This window comes from Stomoxys calcitrans, chromosome 4 (genome assembly GCF_963082655.1).
Source record: "Stomoxys calcitrans chromosome 4, idStoCalc2.1, whole genome shotgun sequence".
NCBI classification, from domain to species: Eukaryota; Metazoa; Arthropoda; class Insecta; order Diptera; family Muscidae; genus Stomoxys; species Stomoxys calcitrans.
The window spans coordinates 158,113,066-158,125,921 of NC_081555.1; the positions used below are offsets into that span (position 1 = coordinate 158,113,066).

Consider the following 12,856-nt stretch of genomic DNA (forward strand, 5'->3'; position numbering starts at 1 on the left):
CTTGAAAAGTTATTCCTCCTACGGAATTTGATTTGAATGAAGTGCAGCGGATGGCGCTTTGACACACCACATGTAGAGTCAACAACAATCAATCCCATGGCAGCCGGTTGTACGCACCGTATTGACCCGATGAAGTTCTTCTTCAGCAAGGGAGGCAGCCTCAGTGTCCAACACACTGCTACAACAACAACAACATGTACAGTGTGCAAAAGCACCATTGAATCATATGGGCTTCGCTGTTGGTTGCCGAGTGGCTGGTGCATGGCCAGTTGGGAATTGGTTGTACTTTTTCGTTGTTGCTACCTTTGCTGGCTGGGAGACTGAAATTGGAATCTGACATCCCACAATGAGTAGTGGTCGCTGGGTGGTTGTCGGGCTTGATTTGTTGCCATAAAGGTTTTTGATTATGCCAGGGCTGCCTGATTCGTGTAGCAGTGAAACTTTCCGTCCTAGTCTGCTTTGTTGAACCTGATAAACTGTAGGTTTTCTCATGTACGCCAATAGTTATATCCATTGCACCTAGACAATGTTAGACAGAAGTGACCTTAACAGACTGAATAGACATAGATTGGACCTCAATGTTCCAGCCTGTGTGGAGCTCACAACTATCCCATGCCGTGGTTGCTGAGGTGACAGATCCTGGTGTCTTCGTATTCGGTTGGTTGGTTGTTGTTGTAGCCACATTCGCATGTGGAGTTGGTGATGCTCTTCAAGAATGGCCATTGGTTATTAAAAGGTGCCATTATCTCGCCTTACCGTATCGAGCATCATAGGCACTCAGTATTTAAGCAAAAGCCGGTGCCACCCGACCTCTCACTTGGACTCTCCACTCGATATCACTGATTGTTTGCGACTGCAGTTGCAGCTACTCCGTATATAGCATTCCACTATGCGCAATCTGGGGACGCACCTGGGAGCTCCCAACGTTCCAGTCTGTGTGATGCTCATAGTAAACTCGTGCCGGGGCCTTCAGCTGGTTGTTGTTCTAGCAGTGTGTTGTACACTGAGGCGGCAGAACTTGCCGATGAAAGACCACATCGGGCCAATTCGGTAAGTAAAACCGGCTGCCATGGGATAGGCTTCAGCTGGTGATAAACATGGGTGGAAGTGATCATACCTTTATAATTCATACTGCAATCCCCATACCTAGGATGGCCAGCACAATTGTTGATCTTCTGCTGGTCTATGCAGCCATTGTATGCGATACATTAAACCAATGATGAGCGTATTTGCCCGCTGCATACAGCACACAACCATGTTCCAGGGTTGATTTCAATTTCAGTTCGGACTGGTATAATTCGAGGCAGGTTAGCCGCATATGCCACCTCCGAAACATGCCAGCTTCGTTTCGGTACATCGAACCGATCGCTATCGAAGCGCGTCATGTCTTTTCATTTCATAGATAGATGAAATTTGAAATACAAAATATCAACGAGGGACCGGTTTATACATGGGGGGGACTACATTTTTTAACTATCTGAACCGCATTTCAGTATGAGTGTGTGTTACAGGGCCTAGTTGTGCCTCACCTGTCGTTTTTTAAATAAACTGGATTCAAAATACGGGAGGCCACCGTAGCGCAGAGGTTAGCATGTCCGCCTATGACGCTGAACGCCTGGGTTCGAATCCTGGCGAGACCATCAGAAAAAAATTTCAGCGGTGGTTTTCCCCTCCTAATGCTGGCAACATTTGTGAGGTATTATGCCATGTAAAACTTCTCTCCAAAGAGGTGTCGCACTTTGGCACGCCGTTCGGACTCGGCTATTAAAAGTTTAGAGCTTAAAACTTGAATCGGACTGCACTCATTGATATGTGAGAAGTTTGCCCCTGTTCCTTAGTGGAATGTTCATGAGCAAAATTTGCAATTTGCATTTGGATTCAAAATTGAGGGGCTCAAGAAGTAAAATGGGAAGATCGGCTTATAAGGGCTATACCTAAAAATGAATTTGAATCAGACACCACTCATTGATATGTGAGACGTTTGTCCTTGTTCCTTAATGGAATTTTCATGTGGAAATTTACATACCTTAAAAATGAACAGATATGGCCTATTGACTACCTTCTCTCATATAGCGTTGTTTGGTTCATTTTGACCTCAATGAGGGGACATAACATCCTCTATTGAATCTGGACATTTTGCCTAAACCTAGGACATACTAACCAATAAACTTCTAGGCCCCCAATAAACTAATGCCACTGTGAATTTGGGAACTTTAAAAGTTTCGTTCCTCTACCATAATGCCCATTCCCTGGGAATGAAACGCATTATGATTGAGGTTCGATCTTTTAATAAGTTTTATTGCCGTTCTTCCCTGGCCTTTGTTTTGGAGAGCATACACATTTGTGGTTAACGTTAGGATTCGGGTGGGGGGTAGAAAAATCACCTTTGTTCTTGTTTGCGGGGTGAAGAGTTTGTCCTTCCAGATGATTGCTGATCCATATCAACATCAGTAGTTCTTGCCTTCTTGGAAAACTGATTGCTAATTTCCTCCTCCGATGCATTATTATCGGCAGCTGTTTCTTCAAATTCTTGGCTAAGGCCTTGGCTTTGACTACTTTCATACTCAAAGGTGGTTGCACGTGTGTTTAAAGCAGTTTCCAGCATTTGTTGCTTTAACATTTTTCTTTTTCTAAAATGACATTTTTTAAAATTAATTTTAAACTTTAAATAAAGCATACGGATATACTTTTGTTTACCTCTGTCCAGGACTGACTGGTTTCTCTGTCGTTGTAGTTTGATTTTGTGGCTCCCTTTTGGGACTTGAAGTTGGCAGCCGTTTTTCATGTGATTCACTTTGGACTAAGAATTTTCCCAATTCACTGAAATCCCCCAGCAATTTGCTTCGGCTTTCATATTTTCTGGCAAACTCATCGAAGTCAAAAAGTTTGGTGGCCAAAGTTTCTATAAATGTATTCAAAAACAATAAAATTATAAAAAAAAGAATGAAAGAAAAAAACATACAAACAAAGGCCCACTCTATTTCAAATCTATCTGTGTATCGCTTGTTAGACTTGTTGTTATTGTCTTATATCCATATGGCCATATTTGTTGCATACCCATACACACATAAATCATAGTCCCCCCCATTAGGGGTGGACCAACACAAGCCTATTATGCGAGTAAAAAATGCTTTACAACTAGCGCACACATACATGTGTGTTTGCTTAAGCGCTCTAAGCATAGTACAGTGCGCCAATACATGCTACATATAAAAAAATATTTCTCCATGTGCCAAGTGATAACAGAATTTTTGGAAAGATCTAGCCAAACCTTTCTATATCAAGTTTCAAATAACCACAATGTGGCAAACAACTTACTTCTTCCTAATATTGCACCTTCTCTTCGATATTGTAGTATCTCTGCATCTTTTTTCTTTAGAGTATCTTTTAGTATATCAATCTGCTCTTTACAACTAATTAGTGCCGTAAGCATGGGTTTCACAACAACTTCCTGGAACTATAAAAAAAAATCACATAACCATTACAATAGCTAGCCAGTTATCAACTGGTTTAAATAAAAACAATACCTGATGCATTGTTTGTTTCACCAATGCCCACTCATAATTGAATGGGCAATTTTTAAAACGATATTTCAACTTTAGTACAGCCTTTTCTGCCTCCTTTTCTAGAGATGCTGATTGCAGTTCACCTTCAGCAAAGGTAGCTCGTATGTGTTCTTCATTGAAATCATATCTGCGATTTAATAGCTGGAGAATAAAATAAAAATGGTAATTTGATTACAAAGACGCCACCAGCAAAGACCACAATATGTTTTACCTTGACTTTTCTCTTGACATCACCCAGCTCTTGTTCAGCTATCCATGGATAATCTTTGCGATCATACAAAATACATGTAAGACGCTTATTATTATCGTCCTCATTAAAGCTACATTTTATAAAATAAGGGTTTTGTGAAATGGACACTTCCCTCCACATCGTTGTAAAATTTTCGTTAATGAAATACAACACAATGGACGGACGGCAGAATATTTACGATCAGCTGTTTACAACTGCAACCAATGTTGACAATTAGTGATATTTCGGCAGTAGACATATGAAAGCTATGGACTATGAAATCTTTTAATTCAACTTTAACGAAACGTAACGCTATACGAATTATAACGGTTTATACAGTTGAAATCAAATTCACAAATGAAAAACAAAATTGATCAAAACACATACAGTGGTGACGATAATACATCAATCCCATGGCAGCCGGTTGTATGTACCGGATTGACCCGATGAATTCCTTCATCGGGTCAAGCGTTGCTCGTTAGTAAGTCTATTCATGATGAAATGTCAAAGCATACTGAGCATCTTTCTCTTTGACACCATGTCTAAAATCCCACGTGATCTGTCAAATACTAATGCATGAAAATCCTAACCTCAAAAAAATCACCCTTTTATATACTTTAGGGGATCTCAGACGCATATTTCGAGGTGTTACAAACAGAATGACGAAATTAGTATACCCCCATCCTATGGTGGAGGGTATAAAAAATTGTATGTCGGCGGTTCGTTTGGCTTAACCTTATTCAGTGATTCCTGGCAACTTCGAAGCCTATTTCCATATAAAAGAAAGCTCAGTATGCGAATTTTTTGTAAAGGCGGAAGGCAGCATGGAACACACAATTCTTAAGTGCGAACATTGGGAAAGTATCATGGCGAAACAATTAAGAGGGGTCTCAATTATAAAGGGTGATTTTTTTGAGGTTAGGATTTTCATGCATTAGTATTTGACAGATCACGTGGGATTTCAGACATGGTGTCAAAGAGAAAGATGCTCAGTATGCTTTGACATTTCATCATGAATAGACTTACTAACGAGCAACGCTTGCAAATCATTGAATTTTATTACCAAAATCAGTGTTCGGTTCGAAATGTGTTCAAATTTTGACAAATTTTGTTCAGCGATGAGGCTCATTTCTGGTTGAATGGCTACGTAAATAAGCAAAATTGCCGCATTTGGAGTGAAGAGCAACCAGAAGCCGTTCAAGAACTGCCCATGCATCCCGAAAAATGCACTGTTTGGTGTGGTTTGTACGCTGGTGGAATCATTGGACCGTATTTTTTCAAAGATGCTGTTGGACGCAACGTTACGGTGAATGAACACATTTCGAACCGAACACTGATTTTGGTAATAAAATTCAATGATTTGCAAGCGTTGCTCGTTAGTAAGTCTATTCATGATGAAATTTCAAAGCATACTGAGCATCTTTCTCTTTGACACCATGTCTGAAATCCCACGTGATCTGTCAAATACTAATGCATGAAAATCCTAACCTCAAAAAAATCACTCTTTACAACACCACAAATCACATGGTGCAATCCGCTATCTTGCCATCAAGTTAATCGACGTTTTGGCAAGCCACACAAAGACATTTGTGTTCGTGTGTGTATACGTGTGCGTACATAAGCAGAGAATATGCGAGAAAGAAGATAACAGCAAAGAGAATGCAAACAAAAATCTGAAATCTCAATACTGTCAAACCCAGCCGGCAGTTAACAGCTGTTCGCGTGAGACCACCTTTTTAAATCCGCCTTGGGAAAGTATTATGTATAACCACGGCGTACTTACCCTAACTGACATGGGTATACAAGACGTAATGGATGACATGATGGGAACAAATAAAAAGTGGACCAAATATGCAGCCTACATCCACGATGTATAATGGCAGAAAAACGGCTTACCAGCGAAGTCGCACCTCTAATCAATATACATGGCGTATAGAGGACGGGGGAGTAGACATAGAATGAATACTGAATCAGTTCAATAGAACACCATCCCGAAATAATTTTAAAGCGATCCTGGGGTTGCAGTTCCAGCCACTATTGGTAGCGTGATTTCATTCGGGTGTGTTCTGGGTTTCACTTTTCCCCTCAAATCAATTTGTTATAATGACGCAAACAAACAGTCCAAATGAATTATTTATTGTAAGATTCTTCTTTGTTTTTATCTAAGAAATCCCATGGTGAAAACTTAGGATATTTCGAAACTTTATTAGTGTGATAATAAGCAATTGATTTTAGAGGAAAATTGCAACCCATAACACAACCGATTTCGACCATAATAACATAGTAATTGCCCAAAAAGTAATTGCGGATTTTTTAAAAGAAAGTAAATGCATATTTAATAAAACTTAGAATAAACTTTAATCAAATGTACTTTTTTTACACTTTTTTTCTAAAGCAAGCTAAAAGTAAAAGCTGATAAGTGACAGAAGAAAGAATGCAAATACAGAGTCACAAGCTGTGAAAAAATTTGTCAACCCCGACTATATGAAAAATCCGCAATTACTTTTTGGGCTACCCAATAGCATGTCTACACAAAAATTATTACGTTCTCGCCAGTACGTCAACGAGTATCCCACAAATCAACTGAGTTACAGTGTAACCAAATCAAACAACAAATGGGTTAAGTTGGCAACGCCATTCAACTAACTTTATAAATAGTTCAAAGTTGCAGGCTTTTCGTGCCAATCGTTCTTTTTTCTTTGAACTGTCTAAGCAGCGCCAGCAGCCAGTAGACCGCGTGGGTATTGTTTGGGTAGCATTTGGTAAAAAAAATAGCAATTAAATGTTTTATAATATCTTGCAGGGTTCTTGAATTTTGTGTTTTATCACCTGTCTTCGAATAAATTCGCAAAAATTAACAAAAAACGCAAAATGTCCAAACCTACCTATAAAGTCGGTAAGTGGTGTTTTTTTTCTCCACGAGGAATATGTTATCAGTGTTATATTTTTTGTTTGTTTCATTATGAGATAATCTTGCCTGAAAACTCTTTGTTAGCAGCGAGCACGTTTTCTAATTTTGTTTCTTATTTTTATTCCCTTTTTTTTGTTGCCGGTCTTTGTTGCATTCAACAGCTGATATCAAGTTGGCCGATTGGGGTCGTAAGGCCATTATCATTGCCGAAAATGAAATGCCCGGTTTGATGGCTTGCCGCAAGAAGTATGGTCCCTCAAAGGTCTTGAAGGGAGCCCGTATTGCCGGTTGCTTGCATATGACGGTTCAAACAGCAGTTCTCATTGAAACTTTGGTCGAGTTGGGTGCTGAGGTAAGTGAAGATTACAAATCTGAATTTCAATAAGTTCATGTTGTTAACCAAACTCGATATCAGGTTAACACCTAAACTAAAGAGCGACTAAATTAAATTATTTAAACTGGATGCTTTACAGAACCAAGCTAGTTTAATAATAATCGTACAGTTTATCAAAGGATCAAGTTCATCCAAAGAAAGATTTAAATTTTGGGGGTTGTGACTAGTTTTTCATGCTAAATATGGACATCGTACTTACTTCTGTTATGAGAGCGATCGGTATAAAGTGCATTTTCTTCAAAAAAATTTTCCTCAGAGTTTAACCCGACTTTACTACAAAGTTGTTCTTTAATGAAAAACCTGTTTTATGACGTTCCTATTGTTGTTGCCCAATTAATATATCTCTGCAACGGAGTTTCCTCTAACTATTGACTTAGAGAGGAACTATGCTCTAATTTCCAAGTTGTTTTTTGGAAATGTTTTTGATTGATTGTCCGCTTCCTAGTCGTCTTGAGTTTTCTTATTGATAAGCCCAGAATTATTTTCCATATTTTAGTAATTAAATTCAAAAATAGCCATACTTTCCCCCCGCTCTGCAGTACACAAACAACACATAGAGTTTAGTTTTTTTTTGCGTCATGGTTTTTAAATACCCCCTACTGTTGAGACAAACATTTTTACTTTTAGATCAGTTTCTTAAATTGAAGGGGTCACCTATAGATGACCTTCCTTCCTCTTATCACTAATCTATATTGTTGTCGACGATACAATAAACAAAGCCAAAATTGTACTGTAATTTCATCACTAACCATAAAAAAATTTGCTTACGCATTATGGAAAGATCTTAGAAATCGGTACCTATTTGTGCGTAAAACTAGGATTGTCAACAAGCTTTTTTTTACTTTCTGTTCAATACTTTGTTATTATCTATGGGAAATATGATTTTAGATTTGAATAACAATTTCATCATGTGACTTATCATCTGATCATTTTTTTATTATAAAAATTCATATGTGTTAGAGTCTGGTTGGTTGCTAGAACAGAGATTCTTGAATTCTCGTAGAATGTGTTGTTGTAGCCACATGTTTGGAAGAAGCTGCACGGGCCTTGACAAGCTTCCTTTGGGGAACAAAAACGTCACATAGGCCCGATTGTTGGCATCAATCGTAGCCCAATAGGAATTAAGGCGGCTACATGTGCTAGAACTTGGTTGAATCATCATTAATTTTGACTGGTGAGGTTAATTTCAGCAAGTGATATGGGCGGCAGATGGTATCCAAAAACAGTATTCACACTTTAGCTGTTGTTATATCCACATACTTGCATGTGGGATATCGATTCTGTGCAGGATCCTTTTGTGGTGCATGGTGTTTCCGGTGCTGGGGGATTTGGTAACTGTTAACCGCATTCCCTACCATACCCTCATGAATCCTATTCACACCCGCCTGAAATCTGCTATCCCCAAATACTCAATTTTGAACAGCTGAATCTCGCTGTAGATCAAGAAGATCTACCACATAGTGATTTGGATGACTGTTGCGACAACAGCCAAGTAAGTTGTTTATCTTTATCAGTTGACTGTTGTGGACACCATGAGATCTGAGCAACAACATGACATCTGAGCAACAACATGGAATCTGAGCATACAGGTCATTTCAGTTCGTCAAGCAGCATTCTGCTAGGTGAGGCTAGGAAGGTTGTCCTCGGCACGGGATAGCTGTGAGCACCACACAAGCTGGAACATTGAGGTCCGATCTGTGTGGTGTTCATTGCTGTCACGAGAAGCTTAGCTGCGAGCTACCGGGCGCGTTCACAGGTTACGAATAGTGGAGTGCTCCATCCGGAGTAGCTATAACGGCAGTCGCGGACAATCAGCGGTATCGAGCGGAGAGTCTCAGTGGGGTGGCACCGGATCTTGCACAAATACTGTGTGCCTACGATGCTCGATATGACAAAGCGATTTATTGGCGCCTTCAAATAACCAATGGCCACCATGTTTCCACGGCGATCGGTCCTTTAAACCGGAACGAGCTTGCTCACCTACAGGAGCTTGATGAGGATTGCCACCTCCACATGGTTGCAACAAGAACAACAAGATTGGATGGAAGAAAAATGGAACAGTCAACTCTCCTGGTGGCTGCTCAGGAGATACTGTTGAGGGAGAAACTCACCATGATTTGATCTCTTAACAGTATCTCCTGAGCCGGGACCTGGAGAACCAACCTCACTGAACTAGAACCCCCTCCGAGACAGACATGTCAAGAAGAGTATCTGGTTGTTTAGGGACGTGATCCGCCAACACCTTACCTCTCCACCCGCAACCTCCTCACACAACTGGGTTGCAGGATATTCATCGGGATACTATAACCAATGCGACTTGTTTGCATCAGCCGTATATAGTCCTTGGTGGACGAACACCACCAATAGCAGATGATGAGAAAGACATACCAAGAAAATCATGAGCTGCTCTGTCCCTATAAAGGTCCGAATGGTCCAGCAAACTGAACTCATCTCTTAAGGTTAGACGACACCATACCCATTATCTTTCCCAAATGCAACACAAGACCCCATGAAACCTATCTGCAGTCGCATACAATCAGCGGTATGGAATGGAGAGTTTCCTTGAGGACCTAAATACCTGAACGAGTTTGGCCAACTGTGTGAGATATACGAGGATCGCAACCACCAAATACCAATGTTTCTACAACACCACCAATCACCTTTTGACATGCCCGAAAAACTTATTAATCTGACTGCAGAATCACTATGGGCCTAGTCGGTAGCGGTTTCAGAATGAATTCTCCTCGCAATTAGGGGGAAAATACACAGGAGTTGATCGACCGTCTCCAACTCCACCCCATCATTGTAAATTGGCAAGTAAATTGAGGACCTTATTTCACAAATTGCAGTCGCATGTGTGGAACATCTATAAAGGCTTATAAAATGCTAAGGGACACTCGTTATAAGGACGTTTACGCTTGCAAACGTGCAATTGTGGCAGATATCTTCAATGATCGTCCGCATAATTCTAATGGATGATGTTGAATAGGGGATAGCTAGAGGTTAAACAATGCCGAAGATAACTCCCTGCTTTGGAGAATTCCTTTTTCATTAAAAGGGGGTTCGACTTCTTTCCTTTTATATCACTACGATCGGCGATTACAAAAGCAATTCGCGATCTATAATTGTATGCCTAGGCGGAGGAACTTGTTAGCGACGGCCTCAATAAAAGTGGCTTTACTGACCGTATCGGAAGACTTTGATAAAGCTTGACCTAAGAGTAACGTCCAATGTTAACGCCCATGAACTGGTCAAGACCTCGGCTAATATTTGCAGTAACGACAAATAAAACATTCGCCGTGCATTGTTATTTAAGACATCCAGGCGGATGCTCAACATTTTGGGAATTTTGTAAACAACAAGGCTCGGGAGAAGTTTTTCCCCTAGCGTCTTTGCTATTGGCGAAAGAAGAGAAATCGGTCTGTACGATCTGAAATACTTTCCAGACTTTAGTAACGGCCGGTTTGCCAAGTATCGGCTACTTTAAGAGGGACACGAATCACGGTACATCCAGTTGTTGAGATTTCGTTGGGGACCTTGGATTATTTGGCGCTGTGATTGAACAACCTGGCACGTCTTTTTGGATCAGCTTTTCGCCAAAAGAGCTATCATATCTTCTGCCGGAGTTTGTAGTACGTGCTTCAAGCGTCTGACCTACCTGTGAGAGACGGGAAATTGTTCGGTATGGTTCTCGCTTACTCGAATCCTTACCTACCTTCGTAGTAAGCAGATCCCTTCGTCTTCGCGTCCCCTTCTTCGTGTCCAGAGACAGATTAAGGATTCGAGTCAGCTATCCGACTCCGATTACACCATAATGTCTAACTCGGCGCCATTTTTAAAAGATATATGACCCTTCCCGAAATATCCTTGTTTGGCCATGTATGACTTATTCTTTGATTTTTTCTGTTATATTTTTTCAGGTTCAATGGTCCAGTTGTAATATTTTCAGTACCCAGGATCATGCTGCTGCAGCTATTGCTGCCACTGGTGTACCTGTGTATGCCTGGAAGGGTGAAACCGAAGAAGAATATCAATGGTGTATTGAACAAACTTTGGTCTTCCCCGATGGCCAGCCTTTGAATATGATTTTGGATGATGGTGGTGATTTGACAAATTTGGTACATGAGAAATACCCACAATTTTTGAAGGGCATCAAGGGTTTGTCCGAGGAAACCACCACAGGTGTGCACAATTTGTATAAGATGTTCAGAGAGGGTCGTTTGGGTGTACCAGCAATCAATGTCAACGACTCTGTTACCAAGGTAAAGCTAATAAAAAATAAAAAGCCCATTAAAAAAACTTTTAAACATTTCTATGTGCCTGTATATGTAAATATTTGTTTGTCTTATTTATTTCCAGAGCAAATTTGATAACTTGTATGGCTGCCGTGAATCTCTTATCGATGGCATTAAACGCGCCACCGATGTCATGATTGCTGGCAAAGTTTGTGTTGTTGCCGGCTATGGTGATGTAGGCAAGGGGTGTGCCCAAGCTTTGAAAGGCTTTGGAGGTCGTGTTATCATCACCGAAATCGATCCCATCAATGCCTTGCAAGCCGCTATGGAAGGCTATGAAGTTACCACCATGGAAGAGGCCAGCAAGGAAGCCACCATCTTTGTTACCACCACCGGCTGCATTGACATTATCCGTGGTGAACATTTCCTGAATATGAATGATGATGCTGTTGTTTGCAACATTGGTCATTTCGATTGTGAAATCGATGTGACCTGGCTCAATACCAATGCTGTGGAGAAAGTGAATGTCAAGCCCCAAGTTGATCGTTATACCCTGCCCAATGGTCGCCATATTATTGTCTTGGCCGAAGGACGTTTGGTTAATCTTGGCTGTGCCCATGGCCATCCCAGTTTTGTTATGTCCAATTCCTTTACCAATCAAGTTTTGGCTCAAATCGAATTGTGGACCAAATCGGGACAATATGCTGTTGGTGTACATGTTTTGCCTAAGCTCTTGGACGAAGAAGTTGCCAGTCTGCATTTGGAGAAATTGGGTGTAAAATTGACCAAGTTGACGGACAAGCAGGCCAAATATTTGGGCATTCCTCAAACTGGTCCCTTCAAACCTGATCATTATAGATACTAGATTTATGCAGATATTGTTTTAGTTTTATTTTGGAAATTTTTATTTTTTAAAAGTTTTTTTTCTTTTGCAGCTGGCAATTCTTTTCTTTTAAGTGAAAAAAAATATACAACAATAAAATATTTGGAAACTATATATGAATGATGTTTAAATGGTTATTGGTAGGATTTTCCATAGTAAGCAGGGCTTTTTTGTTTATGAATTTTTATTTTTTGCTCATAAATCGCTATGAGACTTCCAAAACCTTCGACATTTATTCTAATTTATATTAGAAAAAACACTTGTATTTACTTAACAGCAATGGTTTCATAAACTATGTACTTGACATAGTACAATTTGTTGTAGCCACATAGTTGTGCATGTGGAGGTTACGATCATTCGGTAAGGTGAAACTCTAATTCTAATTTTGTGGGCATGCCCATTTGATTTCAAAGGTTTTGTTGGATTTAAGTTTTTTTGTGGACCGCTGCAATCCAGGAAACAGAGCTGACAGCTTGCACAGTTGTTACGGATGACGTGTGGATTATACACGAAGTGGAAGTTGGGATCTGACTCACTCGATATACAGTTTCGTGCAAAAACCTATCTTGCCTACGACAAACTCTAGGGGCCCTTTCATTGAATGTACGTACGCATTAGTAAAGTCTGGGACTAGGTAT

General features: G+C 40.2%; 2 protein-coding genes across 3 annotated transcripts in view; one reads left to right on the forward strand and one right to left on the reverse strand.

Annotated features, from left to right (window-relative positions):
• Positions 1 to 3,988, reverse strand: part of LOC106082142 (M-phase phosphoprotein 8) — a 9,268-nt gene extending 5,280 nt beyond the window's left edge. The window contains exons 1-5 of the mRNA XM_059368014.1: positions 3,778 to 3,988; positions 3,528 to 3,707; positions 3,319 to 3,457; positions 2,698 to 2,902; positions 2,385 to 2,630 (exon numbers count right to left, since the gene is read on the reverse strand). Coding sequence (XP_059223997.1) covers positions 2,385 to 2,630; positions 2,698 to 2,902; positions 3,319 to 3,457; positions 3,528 to 3,707; positions 3,778 to 3,936 — 929 coding nt within the window. The 5' untranslated portion in view covers positions 3,937 to 3,988. The remainder of the gene's footprint in view (positions 1 to 2,384; positions 2,631 to 2,697; positions 2,903 to 3,318; positions 3,458 to 3,527; positions 3,708 to 3,777) is intronic.
• Positions 3,989 to 6,443: 2,455 nt separating this feature from the next.
• On the forward strand, positions 6,444 to 12,332 carry LOC106081979 (adenosylhomocysteinase). 2 transcript variants are annotated; one of them, XM_013244267.2, is made up of 5 exons: positions 6,444 to 6,536; positions 6,599 to 6,691; positions 6,868 to 7,058; positions 11,021 to 11,362; positions 11,460 to 12,332. In XM_013244267.2, the coding sequence occupies exons 2-5, from the start codon at positions 6,667 to 6,669 to the stop codon at positions 12,198 to 12,200; spliced, it is 1,299 nt and encodes a 432-aa protein (XP_013099721.2). In that variant the 5' UTR covers positions 6,444 to 6,536; positions 6,599 to 6,666; the 3' UTR covers positions 12,201 to 12,332. The 2 variants fall into 2 exon arrangements, with proteins under 2 accessions (XP_013099721.2, XP_013099729.2); XM_013244275.2 differs by having other exon boundaries at positions 6,444 to 6,532.
• Positions 12,333 to 12,856: the final 524 nt, after the last annotated feature.

What these genes read in the sequence shown, in the direction of transcription:
- LOC106081979 (XM_013244267.2), top strand. Translation starts at nt 6,667, where the DNA reads ATGTCCAAACCTACCTATAAAGTCG. An exon ending in TGGTCGAGTTGGGTGCTGAG is followed by an intron (nt 7,059 to 11,020) that starts GTAAGTGAAGAT and finishes ATATTTTTTCAG; the next exon opens with GTTCAATGGTCCAGTTGTAA. An exon ending in TCAACGACTCTGTTACCAAG is followed by an intron (nt 11,363 to 11,459) that starts GTAAAGCTAATA and finishes ATTTATTTCCAG; the next exon opens with AGCAAATTTGATAACTTGTA.